At 31.4% G+C, this 19,724-nt stretch overlaps 2 protein-coding genes across 3 annotated transcripts; one reads left to right on the top strand and one right to left on the bottom strand.

Annotated features, from left to right (window-relative positions):
• Positions 1-1,255: 1,255 nt before the first annotated feature.
• On the top strand, positions 1,256-3,610 carry LOC101253702 (uncharacterized). The gene is made up of 2 exons (XM_004243503.5): positions 1,256-1,472; positions 3,312-3,610. The coding sequence occupies exons 1-2, from the start codon at positions 1,357-1,359 to the stop codon at positions 3,514-3,516; spliced, it is 321 nt and encodes a 106-aa protein (XP_004243551.1). The 5' UTR covers positions 1,256-1,356; the 3' UTR covers positions 3,517-3,610.
• Positions 3,611-4,549: 939 nt separating this feature from the next.
• LOC101254220 (protein ALTERED PHOSPHATE STARVATION RESPONSE 1-like) lies at positions 4,550-13,035 on the bottom strand. 2 transcript variants are annotated; one of them, XM_004243504.5, is made up of 5 exons: positions 12,788-13,035; positions 10,714-11,982; positions 9,905-10,116; positions 9,209-9,432; positions 4,550-5,547 (listed from the first exon to the last, which is right to left on the bottom strand). In XM_004243504.5, the coding sequence occupies exons 2-5, from the start codon at positions 11,849-11,851 to the stop codon at positions 4,830-4,832; spliced, it is 2,292 nt and encodes a 763-aa protein (XP_004243552.1). In that variant the 5' UTR covers positions 11,852-11,982; positions 12,788-13,035; the 3' UTR covers positions 4,550-4,829. The 2 variants fall into 2 exon arrangements, with proteins under 2 accessions (XP_004243552.1, XP_019070495.1); XM_019214950.3 differs by having other exon boundaries at positions 12,678-12,999.
• Positions 13,036-19,724: the final 6,689 nt, after the last annotated feature.

The raw sequence follows: 19,724 nt of genomic DNA, 5'->3' as shown, positions 1-19,724 counted from the left end.
ATGTAAGCTTAACATAATTGAAAGGCTAAGATAAAATTTTATTTAGAGATCTAAAACTGAAATAAATTTCATTTACAAGATGCACTTACAATTAAAATGAAATTTTCGACACAAATTTAAATTAATCGGCTTATATATATTTATTAGATACAAGTTGAGAAACAAAAGGTTGATAAATAGTTTTCTATAACCAATTAAATAGAAAACTTTATGAATATCTCTAGTGTTTTATTTACTAGTGTCTGGACATAAATAAAATGATAATGTTATAATTAATAATGTGTCACCAAGACTTAAGAGTAATGAGAGCGGAGAGTCAGAAAGACAAGAACGCGCCTACATTGAGAAGATATATGTAACGAATATAAGAATACTAAAATAGATACGTGAACATATTAGAATAAATATATGTTTCAGAATGAAGTTATACAGAGTATGGACAGAATAACCTCTGTGGCAAATAAGATGAGAGAAAGATGACTAAGATGGTTTGTGCATCTTAAAATGAGGTGTGCAGATGCACAGGTTAGCATGTGTGAGAGGTTGACTATAGTAGGAGTTAGAAGAGACAGAGGTATCACGTGGAATTAGTCGAGGTGCGTGAAAGCTGGCTCTAACACCACAATCATCAAGTTTTAAGAGGTATCCCGTAGAATTAATCGAGGTGTCCAAATGTTGACTCTGATATTGCAATCATCAAAAATTTTTAGAACATGTCAAAAAAGAACAAGGGCGCAATGATATTTGATTAGATAAGATATGACATAATTTTAGTTATTAAAGACACAATCTTAAATAGAAAAATACGAGGTTTGAATATTAGGTTAGAAGTTAGTAGCTAGCTTAGGTGGAGAAGTAGAAGGCCAAGCCTATAACTTTTTCTCCTTAATAGTATTTAGTAATCACATAGTTCATATTCTTTATTTTGTTTTTACTATCTGTTGCTTCATTTGTTTTATATTTTGATACAACTATTTTCTGAATAATATCTTTTTTTAGCTGGATGTCTATTAAAAATAATATTTCTATTATATAAAAATAAAAATAATCTTTCTCAAATTTTATTTATGAAATTACACTATATAGTAATGAATCAAAAGTCCAAACTCTACATCAATTGGTAGCATATTGGTTCACTTTTTCTACCCTTTGTCCTGGATCTATTTGCTCCAAATTTAAGTTTTTTTTTTTAAAAAAAACTAATAATAAAAGAATTGCAAAACAAAATAACCCCACATATCTTATCCAATTATTGGGATAAGAGGGTATTGCTTTCTTTTTCCTAAATATATCATCTCTTTCTATTTTATGCAAATTTGTAAACATTAATTTAGCAGGAAAAAAAAAGGGGGGGAAATGTTTGAACACATAACAGCAAGTGAAATAGCAGGATTTGGAGTGGGTGGTTTGCTACTTGCTGCCACCATTTATGCTCCCAAAATTGATTCCTTCATCTCTACTTCTCAACGCAGGTACTATGCACTATAACTACTTTTTTCTTGTTTTTTCCTTTTAGGGTTTTTTGCCTTGTATTTTTATCCATGTAAATGAACTAGGATTTAAGTAAATTATCACCAAAGATTGAATTTTTACACATTAATAGTACTCCAAATTACCTAATGTGTGAATTCAGTGACAAAGCCAGAAGTTCGTGTCCAAGAATAATGGTATGTGATGGTCAAAACAAAACAAAACAAAACAAAAAATTATTGTGTTATCTGGGGTTAGAACCCGAAACTCCGCCAAAGGTATACTTTTGTTAATTGGCAAGGGTGTTCAACTTTAAATATATATCCATTAAATATAGAAGTTGGCATATATATATATATATATATATATATATATATATATATATATATAACGTAATTTTTCGATGAAGTGTGACACCTGGAATTATTGTAGTTATGCTACCGTGTGGATTAAGCACACGCCATGGGTTTTAGAATTCATTATATATATATATATATATATATATATATATATATATATATATATATATCTTAGTCTTAACATATTCATGCCTTCTTTTCTGTTTGTCTTATTTATTATTATTATTATTATATGACTATAGTTTTTTATACATATAATATGTTTCGTCTAGAATAAGTCATGTTTTATCTAGAGTAAGCCTACTTTTAACAAAATGTAATTCAATTAGTATGAAAATATTTTTGTCTATATATTTTAATGTGATGTCTTTTATTATGGATGTCATGTCTTTATTTACTTCTTCTTTTTTTTTCGTTTGAAATTGTAATTTTTTCTATAAACTTGATGGTATACCGCCCAAACATTTTATAATATTTTTCTTTATACGTATCTTTTTTTATAGACAATTTCTTTTTTGATTATTAAAACTTATGTGTTTAGTTATTAAAATATATTAATTCCTTTGATAAAATAAAATGTTTATTTTTCATGAAGTATTTAATATATCAAATCTCCAATATCTAACACAATATTTTCATGTTATATTTTGTGCAGAGTTATATTTCTTATGTTAAACTTACATATGAAAGGACTTAGATTTGAACTTAGCTATATAAATTAAAGTTTTCTAATATCAATTAGGGGACAAACATGCGATGCACAATCCGAGAACTAGTATATATATATATATATAAACAAAACAAAAAATTATTGTGTTATCTGGGGTTAGAACCCGAAACTCCGCCAAAGATATACTTTTGTTAATTGTTAAGGGTGTTCAACTTTGTATATATATACATTAAATATAGAATTTGACATATATATATATATATATAACGTAATTTTTCGGTGAAGTCTGACACCCTGGAATGATTGTAGTTATGCTACTGTGTGGATTAAACACACGTCATGGGTTCAAATCCTGACAAAAGACTAATATTAGTCCCTTCATTTTAAAATAAGTGAATGTTTTTAGTTTGAACATACATTTTAAGTAAACAACTACTCATATTCCCAAAATGTACTATATCCGTTCCATTTTATATGTCACCTTTCGGATTTCAATAGTCAAACAAGTTTATCTTTGACCGTAAATTTTCCATAGATCTTTTAAACATTTTGAATTATCAATTATTGTGACTCATAGTACTTTTTACGTAGTTTACAAATATATAAATTTCATTTCAACTTATTTTGAAACGGAGGGAGCGACATTTAAGGGGAGAACGATAGAGGGACAGACCAGCTATTCACCGAGTTTTAAATATTGGTGCATACAATATAATTTCATAGCTCTTATTGATCATCAAGAATCCTACTGTTTTTTTGTTCGAGTGTTAATACATAATGCATATAGTATTGGTTTTTTTTGCTATGAGCAGTTCACTGGGGATGTGCAAAAAATGTGGAGATTTAAAACTGATAGCATGTTCAAGCTGCAAAGGATCTGGTACAATTAAAGGAGGACCATTAAATTTCATTGTTTTAGAGGATAAATCGAAAGTAGGATCCTCTTCTTCTTGTATGAAATGTGGAGCTAGAGGACACTTTCAGTGCCCTGAGTGTTGTAAACTTAGTCAGGCTTGATCTATTTTACACTATACAAGCTTATTATGTTCAAAATGATGATGCTTTTGCTATAGAATTGCTTCTCTAGTATGAAATTTGATCATACACAAAAGTTATTCTATCAGTGCCCTCAGTTCTGGTCTCTGGATATGTTATCTACTATTATATGAAATTTCAGCTTGTCATGATACTTATGGATCTCGATAGGTTTCTTGGTTCACGGACATATTATACATGTAGTGAATTGAATTCAACATACAGATATCAAATACATGATTAATACTGCAGAGTTTTATACCTCATACCAAACGAACTATTCGACCACATTCCTTTTCATTTCAATGTACTGCTACATGTTCCACGCTCCTCAATTTCAATGTATTTCCTAAATATCAAATGTCTCACCATGATCCATGACATAATTTAGGCGCTAATTTACAGAAATTAGGTGATCTTTTCAGTTTTATGTGTGTTATCCCATAAGTATTTGCTCATATGACTACCAATCTTTTTGCTTTACAAAATCCTCTTTGGAAGTTAGGGGAGAGTAGTATGTCTTTAGAAAATTTCCGCAGTTTTTTGTATGATTTTTTAGATCATGAATATTTTGATGATATGACCTTCAGGTTTTTTTTATTTTTAGAAAACCTTTGGGAGTTAGAAAAAAGTAGGTGAAGCCGCCGGCCATTTTCCGGACATATTTTGAGCAGTTAGGAGTCAATTTAAAGGAATTAAGCAATTTTCTTAGTGTGTGTTAGCCAATGAATATTTTGGTGATACGACTTGCAAAAAGTTTCTTTTTTTGGTTAAAACAAACACTTGGTAAGGAGTTGGGAGAATAGTACATGGAGCAAAATATTTTGGTGATTAACTTCTGATCGATATGTTTGCAAAATCTTTATGAACCCCCGTCCCCCCCATAGGGAGCAATACAGTCTCACCATGATTCACGATATGTTCTTGACCCTTACTAAAGAAATAGACGATTTTCTCAGTTTTTCGTTGGTGGCTCAAGACTGTCAGTCAACATAGCAGAAAACAAGCCCAAAGATTCCAAATACTTATCGTTCATTTGATTGAACAAGTCAAGGGCCAACCCATGAATCCATATTGCTTGATTAATACAAAGCAACTTACACTTGTCTGTGTTCTGCATAATCAGAAGCTCAGGTTGAAACTAATATATATAGATATATCAAGGCACCTTTCTGTATTCTGCATAATCAGTAGCCCAGATTGGATAAGGCACCTCTATGGCTCAAGTTACTCAACATATAATTTACATTGCATTCCTTCCTTCCTACCTAACCTAATATATTTTTAATGTAAAATTACACTGCATCTTGTGGCTGTTTGATATTCTCACAATTCTTTACCAAACCAGTATATCCATCAGCTGAAGCTATGGCAAACTCTGTCAGTGAGCTCAAAGCAACTGACATTCCTGCACATAGCACTCTAATGGCAACCTCTGCCATCTTTTCTGCTGTCATTATGTCCTCATCAAGCTGTCCAACTTCCACGATATCCATGTTGTTCCCATAAGATTCTCCACCGAGACTCTTTGACCCACCAGGAGTCCGGCGGGAATCTTCCTTTAGTTGTTGTGCATAGAGTGAACCTACACCTGCTGCGAAAAAATCTAGTCCTTCAAGCACTGGTGTCTCCCGGATGGAGTCTAATAACCTGGACCACTGGATGCAAATGCTGAATATTGGTGGAGCTCCCGCGGAACGACGAGGAGAGAAGGGAAATTTTGATGAGTCAGAATCTGAACGAGCACAGCGCAAAAGCCAGCCTGCTAAAGCATGCAAGTATGATCGTTGAGAAACGATCCATGACTCGAAACAGGCTCTCCAGTTTCTGAGCTCCGTCTCAAGGTTAGCAGCAGAACGGGCTAGCCTATGAGGCTCAGAAGGTGACATGACTGTGTACTTCCTTATTCCGGATTTCTTTGAAGGTGTGCCAGCTAGTAAGAGCTTGGCTTCATCTAGAGTATGCTTCTGCATTTGGTGGCACTCTGTCATAACCTTCCACATTCTTCCTAACCTGTCATCAAAGGAGCTATGTTGTAAGTTTTTAGTACATAGCAGCAAATAACATTTAATAGCAGAAGAAACCTAACTTCGATCATTGAATTTTAATTAGCAACTATATTGATGTCAAAGCGTAGCTCCAACAATTGACTAACCGAACCAAATTGAAAAAGTTGGGGGACGTCAAAAGAACAGAGTCTCTGAAGCTCTAAATAACTAAATATGCTAAAACCAAGACCATAGGGATCCTTCTGGAAAATTTGATATGAAAGAAATAAACATATTTGATATGCTGTAAATAATTCTAGTAGACAGCTAGGGGTGGATTAAAATTAAATGTATAAAATTTACAGTTATTCCCTCAACTCAGATGTCCGATCATTTGAGAAGTTGGTCATATATGTGTCAACTCATATTATTTACATCATAAAATAAGGAAACCCGTGGGTATCTACCGATTGCACTCCTTTAAATTATGAAAGGGTGAAGTAACCTCAAAAAAAAAATTAATTATAAGGGTGTCTTTGGTGGTATGAAGGAAAGCATTTTATAAATTTCTTTGTTCATCAATTTTATCATATTTGGTATGAAATGTTTTGAAAAATATTTTTAAAATGGAATTACTTTTCTCTAATGAAAGAAAAATGAAGTCTGTATATAAAGTAAAATATTTCTTTAAAAAATATTCCAACCCCACCACCCAAAACGGGTACACAACACCCGACTACGACTGCAATACAGGACATGTCTCCCAACCTAAATTCTGAACCTGACTCCCGAGCTAGACCTACACACCCAAAACCAAACCAGACCCTGACCTGGAACCCGAATCCCGAGCCCAAGTTGAGACCTGCTGAACCTCAACCAGGACTTGAGACCCAACCCGGGACCTAACTCCCTGACCTAGGACCCGACTCCTGGCCATACCTGATTGAACTGTTTTCAAAAAAAAATTAAAATGGAATTATTTTTTCCCTAATGAAAGAAATACGACTTCTGTATATAAAGTAAAACATTTCTTTATAAACTTTTTCAACCTCACCACCCCAAAATGGGTACACAACACCCGGCTACGACCCCAATACAGGACATGTCTCCCAACCTGAACTCTAGACCCGACTCCCGAGCTAGACTTGACACCCAAAACGAAACCAAACCCTGACCTGGGGCCCGAATCCCGAGCCCAAGTTGAGACCTGATACATGACCTAGCTCCTGAATCTCAACCAGGACTTGAGACCCAACGCGGGATCTAACTCCCTACCTAACCTAGACCCATATCCCAACCCAAAGTTGAGACCCAACACTAGATCGGACCTTGACTTGGTCCCTGAATCCTGACCCCGAGTTGAGACCCAATTCAAGATCTAGCTCCAAATCTTGACCAAGACTTGAGACCCCGACTCCTGACCACCCAAATCCCAACCTAGAGTTGAGACCTAACTCTTGACCATAGACCCGAATCCCAAACCCAGAGTTGAGACCCAAGACTTAACTCCCCAACTCTCAACCCATGACCTAACTCCTTGACCTGGGATACGAATCCTAATCCAGAGTTGAGACCCAACTCTTGACCTAAGACCTAACTCCATGACTCTCAACCTATGACCTAACTCCCTAACATGGGACCCGAATCCCAACCCAAAATCATGACTCGAGACCAGATTGAACCCGAACCTAGGACTCGTATCCTAACCCTAAGTTGAGACTCGATCCAGGACCTAGCTCCCAAATCTCAACCACGACCTGAGGCCTAATTCCCTGACCATAGACTTGAATCCCAACCCAAAGTCGATAACCAACTCTTGACCCCTCCCCAATTCTCAACCCAGGACATAACTCTTGACCATATATCGAATCTCAACCCCCGAGTCAAGACCCAAGACCATATATCGAATCTCAACCTCCGAGTCAAGACCCAAGACCTAACTTCCCAACTCCTATCCCTAGACCAACCCCAAGCTTGAGTCGAGACCCAACTCTCGACCTGGTACCTAATTCTCCAACTCCTGACCCTAGACCAAAATCCCAACCCCGACTTGTAACTCCGGACCTAACTCCTAACTCTTGATCCTAGACCTGCAGGCTGAAGTCGAAACCTGAATCTTGACTCGGGACCTAACTCATAGACTCTTGACCCAGTACCCAAATTCCAACCCTGAGTTAAGACCCGAGAACTCTTAGAGACTCTTTGAGCCCTAGACCCACATCCTAACCTCAAGTTGAGACTCGACAACCTCACTAACCGACGCTTGACCCTAGACCTAAATCCCAAAACTGAGTTGTGACCTGACTCCCAACCCAGGACCTAGCTCCCCGACTCTTGACCCTAGACTAAATCTCAACCTCGAGTCGAGAGTAGACTCTCAACTTGGTATAAACTACCCGACTTCTGAACCTAGAACCTCGATTAGAGGTCCGACTCTCAACTTGGGACCTCACTACCCGACTCCTAACCCTAGACCTGAATCCCAACTCAACTCTCGACTCGACACCTAACTCTTCTCTCGACTATTGACCCTAGACTAGAAATCCCAACCCCAACTCGCTATCCAGGACCTAAAACCCAAGACCTAACTCATCAACTCTTAACGGTGACTTAGGACCCAACTTCGACCTCGACTTGGGACCCAACATCCACTGTAACTCATTTCCAACCTCGAATTGGGATTTTATCCCAACCTTGGCATAAGATCTGAAATCCAACTCTCGACTCTATACCTAACCCTCAACTCCCAACCCTATATCTAACCCTTGACTCCCGACTCCTGATCCTTACCTGCGACCAGACTCTTCACCCCGACCCTTGACATGAGACCCAATACCAAAATCCTAACCATTTACCTAACACTCAACTCTCGACCCTATACATAACCCTCGACTCCCTACCCCAGACCCAACTCCCAACTCCCAACTAGTAACACCTGGCTCCAGCTCCTCACCTTGACCCGTGACCCAACTCCAACATGGGATCCAGGACCTGACACCGACCCTGATCTCTCGAACCCAACTCCCTCCCCTGTTTTGACGACCATACTCCTAACCCTAATCACCACCTACAATCCAACTCCAAACTCTCTGTGGAAAATATATCCCTTTATACCAAACAAACATGTTCTGAGACCTTACTCCTAACCCTAATCACCACCTATAATCCAACTCCAAACTCTCCGTGGAACATATCTCCCTTTTATATCAAACAAACCCTAAAAAGAGAAAAAGAAAGAAGTAACATTTGTAATCTCTTTTACCCATTTTTTATCCATATCAAATATGGGTGGGTCATGTACTTTATCCATTTTCACCTAAACCATTTTTTATATGTCCATATCTGACTCAACCATCCCATTTGTCACCCCTATAGACAACTAAGTACAACTAAGAATCAATACACAGAGCTCTTTGTCAACCTTGTGTTAGTAACAACTTGTAAACAATGTAAAATGTCTTAATTGATTCTGTCACAAAAGGAACTTCTTCTCTTTTAAATCTTTTTTGATAACATATATATACAATTAAATTATGTGAGTAGATACAACCGCACACATGTACATTTGTATGTATAGATATGGTTTGGGGGGTTGGGGGGGGGGGCAGCTTCAAGAACACAACAGTTTGAGCAAATAAATCATAGAACTGGAATGATGAACAGTAAGAGGGATATCATATACATACCCTCGCACTAATTCTAAAAGCTGAGGTTGCAATTCTTCATCTCTTAAAGTTTCAATCCTTCTCGAGATAGATTCAACAGAGTGGATTGAAACCTTTATCTGAGTATCCAGATTCCTAATGGCTGCTCTCGTTTTATCCACAGACGAAGGGTCTGCTCCATTCACATCTAGATTTCTGAGTTGAGCCACTTTTTTCTCATAGGCTAGCCGGATCCGCTCACCTGCCTATCAAAAATTATAATAGTGAATAACTGATGTTCACAATCAACATCTTAATTAGGTTAACAGGAGAATGTTACTTAAAAGAAACATGTTGGGAGGTCAGATAAATTAAAGAAATTTTTAAGCAATAATTTCGTATTATCCATATATGCATGTCTTGCATTATCATGTTTCTGGAATGAACAACAATAATTTTTTTTCTTAATCAAGAAGCACATTTGAATTCATTCTACTTTCAGCAGGTTGTAAAAACAAATGGAATCCATGCAACCCTTTCATTTTATATATACATGCATGTCTTGCATTTTCCTGTTATTTCTGGAATGAACAGTGATATTTCTTCTTCTTGCTCAGCTCAAGAGTCATATTTGAATTCTTCTCTTTCTAACAGTTTAGTGTCTCGTCCTATTTTTAGATAGAAACTAGTTGAAAATTGATTTATATCTTAAATTTTCTTTAAGAAGCAGAAGCATACCCTGACTTCCTCATATAGTTTTTTCTCCCAGGCATATAATCTATCCAAGGTTGATTGATGACTGCTTGAGAGCACGCTAGATTCATCGGATAAGTCACTACTGCTATGATAACCCTCATCTCTTAAAGTTGAAGGATTAATCAAAAATCTCGACGAGGATGATCTTGATGATCCTGAGCGAAACAGAGCTACTGGATTCAACATTTTCATCGCTGCAAATAAAATAAGAAGATAAGCTCCAAACATAAATATTTCAAAAACTTTGACCAAATAACATGGCGACAATCCTTTTGAATGACAAATTTGGAGGTGTTAGGATTAATTGATGACAATCAGAAAAATAAGCATTTGCTCACTTCTTTTAACAGAAAAAATGGCACTGCTACTAGTTGACTTCTATATCATTTGCATCGGAATAAAGAAACTTCTATAGAAAGCACATCACTTCGGAATTACATTAAGCTTCAAAGTGAAGAAACAACTCCTCTTATTAAATTGTTCCAGCACAAAGAACCTTGGTTTCTTCTAATAATGCAACTGTATACTGTTTGAAGCTTGCCATTTCTACAGAAAAATATCAGTTATTTTTGGCAATAGACCTTAAAGAAAAGTCCAAATTAGAAGCAAGAAAAAAACTAGCATTTTCTGATGCTACTAGGAACATGCAAGGACCTAACTTTTTGATCTTGAATAAGCTAAAATAATGTGAATGCTACTTCCACTGCATGCATATTTGATTCAGGGTGCAAATTCATGAAGAACAAGAAAATCAGAAGAGTGTTGTGAAGCATTTTATGTAAACATCTTACCTGATTGATCACTCGATTGCAATGAGTACTGAGCCCTGATAGCTTCTAAAACAGTTGACACCTCTTTAGCAGAATTACAAGCAATCACAAACTGACTTTCAAGATCCTTAATAACTTCTGACATGCTTGTAGGCCTTTTATTTACATAAACAGTAAATCCAGGTGTTTCCTCTTTTGCTTCAGGATCAGCAACTGCTGTCTCCTTATTGCTGAGTTGCCCTATATTCTGTGTCTTTGCCACTGCTGTGGTTTGGATGGGCTTAGATAGTAATTCTTGAATATGGGGAACATTTTCATGTTCATCGTCGGTTTCTTCTTCATCGCTATCAGCATCATCGTCATCGTCGTCGACATCTTCCACCATAACTTCATCTTTATCACAACTGTGAACTCCTTTGGTCCTATCCTCTGTCACATCCTCTCCATGATCAGTCTCTTCTACCTCTGTTTCCTCTTCTAGTTCAGGAATTCCTTCTTGCTCCCTAACTTGTCTTAGCCCATCAGTGTCGTCATCGAGAATTGTCTGCTCAAGGCTGTTGTTTCTCATAGGATAACCATAATAATCAAGGGAAGAAAATGGATTCCAAAAAAAATCCCACTGTGATGTTTGTGGTGAAGGGGGAGGCAAATTAGGCCTGTTGTTGGGGGAATATTGAAAAATGGATGGGTTCATCGGTGAGGATTGCATAGAAAAGAAACTATCCATCCCATATTGATGCACTGGGGAGTAAGCCTGGATTCTAACTGTTTCGGGTGACCGAGGTCTTTCTTCAACAGAAACAGCAGGATTCCCACCTGACCTAAGATAATTTATTTTTATAGTAGATTTGGGTTTTGGTTCAGGCTTCAAGTGAGTTATGGAAAAGGATTTTGGTTCTATGGAGATGAAACCAGGACTTACTTTCTTAACAGGTGTAAAGGGTGGAGTTTTAAAAGAATCTAGCGAAAATTCACGAGGTTCATCGACTTCAACATAATCTCGAAGAGCAGCGGAAACTCTTTCCATGGCATGGATATAAGCCAAGTGTCCAGAAGCAAATCGCATCCTCTGTTCCACTGCTTGTTTAATAAACTTCTTTCGGTCTTTACAAAGTTGAACAGCTTCTTCATCATCCAACTTGGATGAAGAACATCCCATCTCTCTCAAAATTAAACTTTTTATCTCTCTTCTCTTCTAAAAGCCTAAGAATTTTTCAGTCCCGAATCAAAACAGGAAAGGAGATTAAGTCCTCTTAATATGGTCACCAGATTCATATGGAAACCAGCAAACTGTTCAAAACAAGAAAGCGAGTTTCAGAATTTACATTCTCAGATAGAATCAAAAGATATATAACCAACAAGAAAAGAAACAAGATACTCTATACATAAATGTTTGGAAACAATGACATATGTAGGTTCTTTGCCTTGTTAATAAGGCATAAGAATAAAGAAAAACTTGAAACCACTTACAATCTTGTTCTTAACAAATAGAATTGCTTCATCTCTAAGAGATCAAAATCATATCAGTAAAAATGTTGAATTTTTTATATTAAAAAACCCCATCAATAATTAAGGCAATGACAATTTACGAAAAATAAGAACAAATTTAGCAAAGATTTTGAGCAGCTTACTACTACACTCCACAAACCAGTAAAACTGATGAATCCAAAAAAGGAAAAAGAAGGGTTCTTCAGGAAATCGTATGAAGATTAAATAATCAAAATCACCCATTAATTCCAAGAACTAAAAACTAAATTCGCAATGCATCCTCACACATTAAAGCAAAAATAGCAACTGGATTCAGTATATTCAGTTAACAAATCACAAAAAAAATAGCAACCCATATTAACATTTCCCAAATTAACCACAAAAATCTTCGAATAAACACAAAGAATCCCACAAAAATGTTACCATTTCCTTTAAATAAACAAAAAAGGGCTAAAATCTTGAAGAAGAAGAAGACAAGTGAAATGAACGAAACTCACACAAAAACTGAACTTTCTATCATGATTTTCTCATTCCCTGACAACAACAAACAACCCCATTTTCTGAACAAACAAAATGAAGAACTGTACATGATAAGAAAAATCCGTACCTGGCAATAAGAAGATGAAGAAGACAGAAACAACCCAAGTGGGAGTTTGTGATGAATGCCTAGTGTGTGACTGTGTGAGAGAGAAAGTAGAAGAAAACAGAGAGACGTTGTGGGGGTTAGAGAGAGAAAGCAACGGTCAAAACAGGTTTAAAGCAAAGAAGAAAAAAAGCAAAAAAAACCCATAAAAGAAGAAGAAGAAGAATAGTAGCACCGAAAAGCAAAAAATAAGGTAAAGGAAAGAATATAGTGAGGTTTCAGAATATTTGACGCTTTTATACTTACTGCCATTCATCTCCTCTTTATTTACGCAAATACCACTAGTAGTAAAAAGTATCCCTTTGATCCAAAAATATAATCGAACAAATATTTTAAACGATCGTTGTTAAGTTTGAACATATATGTACACAAATAATTATTTCGAATAAATTAATGTAAAGTAAAATAAATTGAGTTTAATAAATGAAAAATTATTTATACAACCCTATCTAAAGTTATTGGCTAAGAATTAAGATATATTGATCATATGTTTTTGCTTGCTGGTCATACTGTTCATGTGATTTTTGATACTTGTTATTATTTTTATTTATTTTTAAAAAAAAAAATTCTTTTGATGATTCATAATATCCTTATGATTTGTTGCATGAAAGTTTTTGAAATAAATAAAAAAATAATGATGAACATATGTAGAGAATAGAGATAATTGATGTTTTTTTAATAGTTATTGTAAGTACATTTTTTTGGTCCAAACATCTTAAATTCTTAGTGTTAACAAAATTAAAAGGAGAAAAGAGAATAATATATAGAAGAAGAAATACATAGGAAAAATAATTAAATTCTTAGTATTTTCAGGTAAATTTTATTTAGTTGTTGACTCATTGCTATTGAAAAATTAATTAATTTCAAATCAATAACTTAAACCTCTTTTGGTAAAGCTCGTTAATTCTTAATGTTTTATTCATTTCCCCAAAAAAAAAAGGATGTTTATATATTTGGTCATTAATTTTTCATGCTATATAAAATTTGTGGAGTGAAAAGTAAAAGATGAAATTCATGTGTTTGATTTTAGAAAGAATATGATAATAGGAATCATATTCCTCTTTATTCCTTCATTTACCACTAGTTGGTTGGAGATACAATTATAAAGGTATTAAATTTTTTTTATAAAAAAGATAGTTTGATTCATAGGTAAATTATTTATGTAATATAGAATTAATAGGAAATTTGGTTTGTGATTTAGAAATTTGCATATAATCAATAGATAATATAAATGCGAAATTTATGTGTTATTTTATGCATGATAGAGAATAAAGAAAAATCACTACATCAATAATTAAGTCCCGCATAAAAATATATAGATTTTTTCATAACTAATAATTACACAATTCTATTCAATTATGAAAGACATGTAAGATTGAAGTGGAGTTGTAAGACTTTTATAAATACTCTTTCATTCTTATTTTATTTTAAATTCGAATTCTATTAAATATAAAATTATTTTTGTTAGAAAATAATTTTACTTTCAAACTACAACACAAATAAATTTAATCATATCTCAATTTAAATATTAAACTTCAAATAAAAAAATATAAAACGAATAAATTGGTGATACGAGCATAACCCCTTTTCTTAGTATGAACTAAACTTGTACTTTTAAAGTTTCCCTTTTTTTTTTTGATTCGTAATGTGTTTGCTATATATCATTTTAAAATGTTTTTTAAAAGAACAAAACGTGGTCTTTTTCCCCCACAACTAATTCTCTTTTAAAATTAATTGCATAAAATTATAATATATATTTAAAGTATAGTAAAATTATAAGGCCATAGTCAATTTTTTTAACACAAGTTTGCATCTAAATAATAAAGGAAAGTATGATATCATATCTTATTGTGACGATTTGATAGTGAAAAAGTGGAGAAATAACATCTCAATCACTAACACATATTTATAGATTAAAAAAAACCTCATCATATAATTTTAATATTAATAAATAATTATTTTTTAACTTATCAAATATATTTTAAAAAATACGTTATGTCTAATTAGTAACCTTTATAATTAAATTAAATTATTATATATTAACATCTTATTATTTCCAATAAATTGAAATGACGTAATTAAAAAAATGATAGGAACATTAATCATATCTTATTCCTAAAAAGAAAGAAAACTATTTTGAAGAGAAAAAAAAAAGTTGCCCAATAAAGCAAAAAAGATAAAGCAAAAGCAGCTTTAATTAATACTTACCACCGGATGCATCGACAGTTGCGATGAAAATACCACTCTTTAGCTACAAAATTTCAATAATGCCATTGCCTTTAACTGAGGATCAATTTTGAAATTTAATTACTTTCATCATTAGTTCTAATTTCTAAATTATATATACGTTAATTAATAATTTCCATTTTGACGAAGATGATAATATGGGACAAAATAAAGTCATTATGAAAAAAAATAATCGTACAATTTTTCCACTTGCTCATATTCCAATAAAAAAATAATGCCTCTCTTATTCTATATTGTGGGACATAAACATCCTTTTCTTATTTAATTTACCACCTTTAAATTCATATTTGTCTTTTTTAAGGTTATATATGTTCTTATGAATAATTACATGTATTATTGTTACGAGAGAGGTAATCGTTATATTGAGACTTGCGAGTATTAAAATAAAGATTAATTAATTCGAACTTTTAAATATGAATTGATTAAATTCTCTTATTTATGAGTTTAGTTTATTTTAACTCAATCCAATTCAATCTATTAAAAATAAAATTGATATGTAATTTAAATTGATTTATGAATTTTTTATCAAAATATTTTTTTAATTGATATGTTACATTTAGTATAATAAACAAAAATTTTGCTTACTTGGTGCATAAGGAATTTAGAGCAATATTGATAATTTTCACAATTTTTATAAAAAAGATTACGAAAGTAAAATACAACTTAAAAATTCACATGCATATCCAAACAAGCTTCAACTTCATTTTTTACAATTTTATAGTATGATTTTAAATTATAATTTTCTCTCACATGGCCAAATTGACCTAAGAATGATTTTTATTGTTTTGCAATATTCTACATTATAAGTTGTTTAGAGTTTAATGGCATATATTTTTAATAAATATGTTAAAACATATTTTTTTTATTTGATATGAAAAATTATATTTGTGATATTTTTAAATATTATTTAAAAAATTAAATAAAATTAACCGTAAAATAAAACGCAATAAATATATTAGAATATAAAAAAGTATTTGCTTACTTTACTTTTTTATGATCCAATTTTCTGAAATTAAAACTAATCGGATCAAATCTTGAGAAGGACAAAATATTATTATTAAAAGAAATGAATGCCGCTGATAGTCTTTAAATTAAATTAATTGTTGTCTATTTGATGTCAAAATAAAAAATAATGCAAATATTTGACTTTGGGGTAAAACATTATTATTATTATTATTTGTATTTTTCTACTTTGGCTGTTTCTCGTAATTGTAATACAGCCAAAAAAATAAGACAATATTATTATTAACGGGTGGGACGATGTTCAAAATTTACTTTCTCATCTGACCCAAATGCCTAGGAAATAGGATTTGCAGAAAGTAAAATTATATATTAGTTTATTAGCTAATATTTTGTTATAAATTTTAAATTAAGCTTTTAAAAGCTATTTTTAAATATCTATTTAATATTATTGAAATAATTTGATCCATTCTATCTGTTTAAATTTTAATTGGTTATTGATCATTTATTTACTAATTCAGATATATTGTAGCTCATTAAAAATTGAATCAAAATATAGATAGTCTAAGGAGAATTATTATTTATATACTTTAAAATGATATAATAAAGAAAAATAATAATTTGATTAGATAGTTTTAACTGTCACAAAAGAATAAATAAAACAATTAAAATTCGCTAAAAATTATATGGATTGAATTATGATCCGTGCTGGATCAGTTTTAAGCCAAGTAAATTTGGATTGGATTAGATTTTTATCTGTTTATCATTTTAAATGATTCTTAGGAATGTTCATGGTTATGGCTAAGAAATCAAACTTAATGCAATTTGAATCAAATTGACTAAAAGAATTGATATTAATTTGGTTTGGTTAGATCTGCTTTTTTAAAAAATCGATATTATTTTGCATGTTTTTATTTTACAAAAAAAATAATAATAACGAAATCGAACCAAAAATATAAAGTTTACAATTATTAATATATTATTCATAAATAAAATATAGATATTTTGTTAAATTTTAATTAATTTAAATCTTTCACTTTACTATTTTTTCAAACTCAGTACTTCAATTCTAGCTCAACTATTACAATTTTAAGTCCAAGCTCATCAAAATTCATTATTTTGATTGTTACCTACTTCATATAAGATACTGACAATTTCTTTTAATTGAATTACTTTATATAATAATAATTTCAATACTGCTTAATTGAAGCCATAATAACTTTTTTATTGATTATTCATGTATTAGATGATTGTTTCTATCAAGATACGTATGTCCTCAAATAAATTATTACTTTAGAACCGAATAAGTCAGAAAATTAAACCAAATCGACAATAATCTATTCTAATTCACTAATTAGATCCAATCCGCTTACTTAATATCCCTAATTTTTATACACCTCAACAAATTAGTATAACACAGAATTCTCATTTCACATGTTTATTTAAAGAGAGAATGCATAACTAGTGAATAGTGATACATATTTATTCTTTAAAGTTAAAGACTACAAATTCCCTTCACACGTGCATTTGATTCTTGAGTAGTCATATTTTGAAATTAATAATTAGTTCTCTTTTAAATGAAATAATAATATTGCAATAGATTATTTGGATTTAAAAAATAGGTCAAATGATAAAAGTGTCCTTTAATTATTTTTTATATTTTACTTTTCACATATATGTATATTTACATTATTTTAATATCATGTATAATAACATTCACCACTTTTTATTTTTATAATAATTCTTTCATATTTTCATTAAAAATTACATTATATAAATATAATTTTTATTTATAAATTCATTTGACCAATCTTTATATTTATCTGTATTTTGATTTCTCTACTATTACTGTATTACATATTTTTAGTTAGGAAAAATGCACAAATATCCTTTCAACGTATGCCTGAAATTTCAGAGACAGACTTATACTATACTAAGGTCTTATTACCCTCTGAACTTATTTTATAAGTAATTTTCTATCCCTTTTTGGCCTACGTGGCAGTAGCTTTAAAAAAAGAGTCAACCAACGTTGGACCTACAAGATAGTGCCACGTAAGTCGAAAAGGGGTAGAAAATTATTAATAAAATAAGTTAAGGGGGTAATAGAACCTTAGTATAGTATAATTGTGTCTCTGAGATTTCGGGCATATGTTGAAGGGTACTTGTGAATTATTCCATTTAGTTATATATTCTTTTTGTCACTTGAAATTTTATATTTTATATATCAATTCTATAACTTTAATACATTACAATTTAAGAGTGAGATGTGATCAAATGAAGTGATATAAATAATAAATAATTTTTTACTTTAACGATTTTAAGATGGAAGTTTTGTTTTAAAGCAAAATAAAATGAACGTTTTATTTTAAATACACACAATATAATCATTGAAATATGTACACTTAAAAATATTTAAGTCAAACAAAATGAAAGTTTTATATTAAGAATGTATAATTAAGCTCGAAAAAAATATAAAGACAAATTAAGTGAAAGATATTTTGTAAACAAACAACTTATTCTTAGAACTTAGCAATACATATTGTCTTGACCCAACAAACTAAACAATCAATAAAGAGATTAATATAAAATAGTCTCCGCATAATTATCCGAATAAAATTTATACCATCATGATTCATGAATAATCTCAAAATAACTTATATACAAACAAAAGATAAATTGTGTTGACTGCATATCAATTAAAAAATAATTAATTTTTTAAAGTTATATTTCTCGTTAAATATAATAAATTTAACATTTTAGAAAATAACTATAATTGATAAAAGGAAATTAGGAACGTGATGAATATTCTTTTTTGAATTTTTTGATTGACAAATAAAATTTATAATATTTATTTTGATAAAATGGAGAAGTAAAATGAATAAGAAAGTCAGAAAGTATTGATTTAAGTATAGGAAATCACATAGTATAGAAAATCTACCTGCTCGTAAATTTTAAACCATATTTTGACTATTTATGTTCAAAAACTTGTTTAGCCATAAATTTTGAGTTAGATTTTAAAGATTTATGTTAAAAATATATTTGATCATAAATTTTGAACCAGTGTTTAAAGATCTATGTTTAAATAATGTATGTTTGACGGTAAATTTTGAATCAAATCTTGAAGATCTATGTTCAATACGTTTGACCATAAATTTTGAATTCGGTTTTAAAGATTTATGTTCAAAAATCTATTTGACTAAAAATATTGAATCAGATTTTGAAGATTTATGTTAGAAAAATGTGTTTGAACATAAATTTTGAGTCCAATTTTAAAAGTTTATGCTCAAAAATATGTTTGACCATAATTTTGATTCATACGTTGAAGATTTATGTTCAAAAATATGTTTGGCCATAAATTTTGCATATGATTTTGAAGATTTATGTTTAAAATTGTTTGACCACATATTTTAAATTGGATTTTAAAGATTTTGATCATAAATTTTGAATTAGATTTTAAATTATGTTCAAAAATATGTTTGACCATGACTTTTAAATTAGATTTTCAAGACTTGTGTTCAAATATATGTTTTGACCATAAAGTTAAAACGTCACTTACTTTAATATATATACACATAAAATAAAACTTATTTTAAATTGAGGGTATATTTTAAACTTTACTACTTCTTTAGAGATATAAATATTTATGAAAAGATAAACCAGAAAGTAATTGAAAATGGAAGGTGACAAGAACATT

The sequence above is a fragment of the Solanum lycopersicum genome, chromosome 7, assembly GCF_036512215.1.
Source record: "Solanum lycopersicum chromosome 7, SLM_r2.1".
NCBI lineage: Eukaryota > Viridiplantae > Streptophyta > Magnoliopsida > Solanales > Solanaceae > Solanum > Solanum lycopersicum.
This window is presented reverse-complemented; position numbering and strand designations above follow the sequence as displayed.

What these genes read in the sequence shown, in the direction of transcription:
- LOC101253702 (XM_004243503.5), top strand. Translation starts at nt 1,357, where the DNA reads ATGTTTGAACACATAACAGCAAGTGAAATAGCAGGATTTGGAGTGGGT. An exon ending in ATCTCTACTTCTCAACGCAG is followed by an intron (nt 1,473 to 3,311) that starts GTACTATGCACT and finishes TGCTATGAGCAG; the next exon opens with TTCACTGGGGATGTGCAAAA.
- LOC101254220 (XM_004243504.5), bottom strand. Translation starts at nt 11,851, where the DNA reads ATGGGATGTTCTTCATCCAAGTTGGATGATGAAGAAGCTGTTCAACTT. An exon ending in GCAATCGAGTGATCAATCAG is followed by an intron (nt 10,117 to 10,713) that starts GTAAGATGTTTA and finishes TTTTATTTGCAG; the next exon opens with CGATGAAAATGTTGAATCCA. An exon ending in CTTTTAGAATTAGTGCGAGG is followed by an intron (nt 5,548 to 9,208) that starts GTATGTATATGA and finishes CTTTGATGACAG; the next exon opens with GTTAGGAAGAATGTGGAAGG.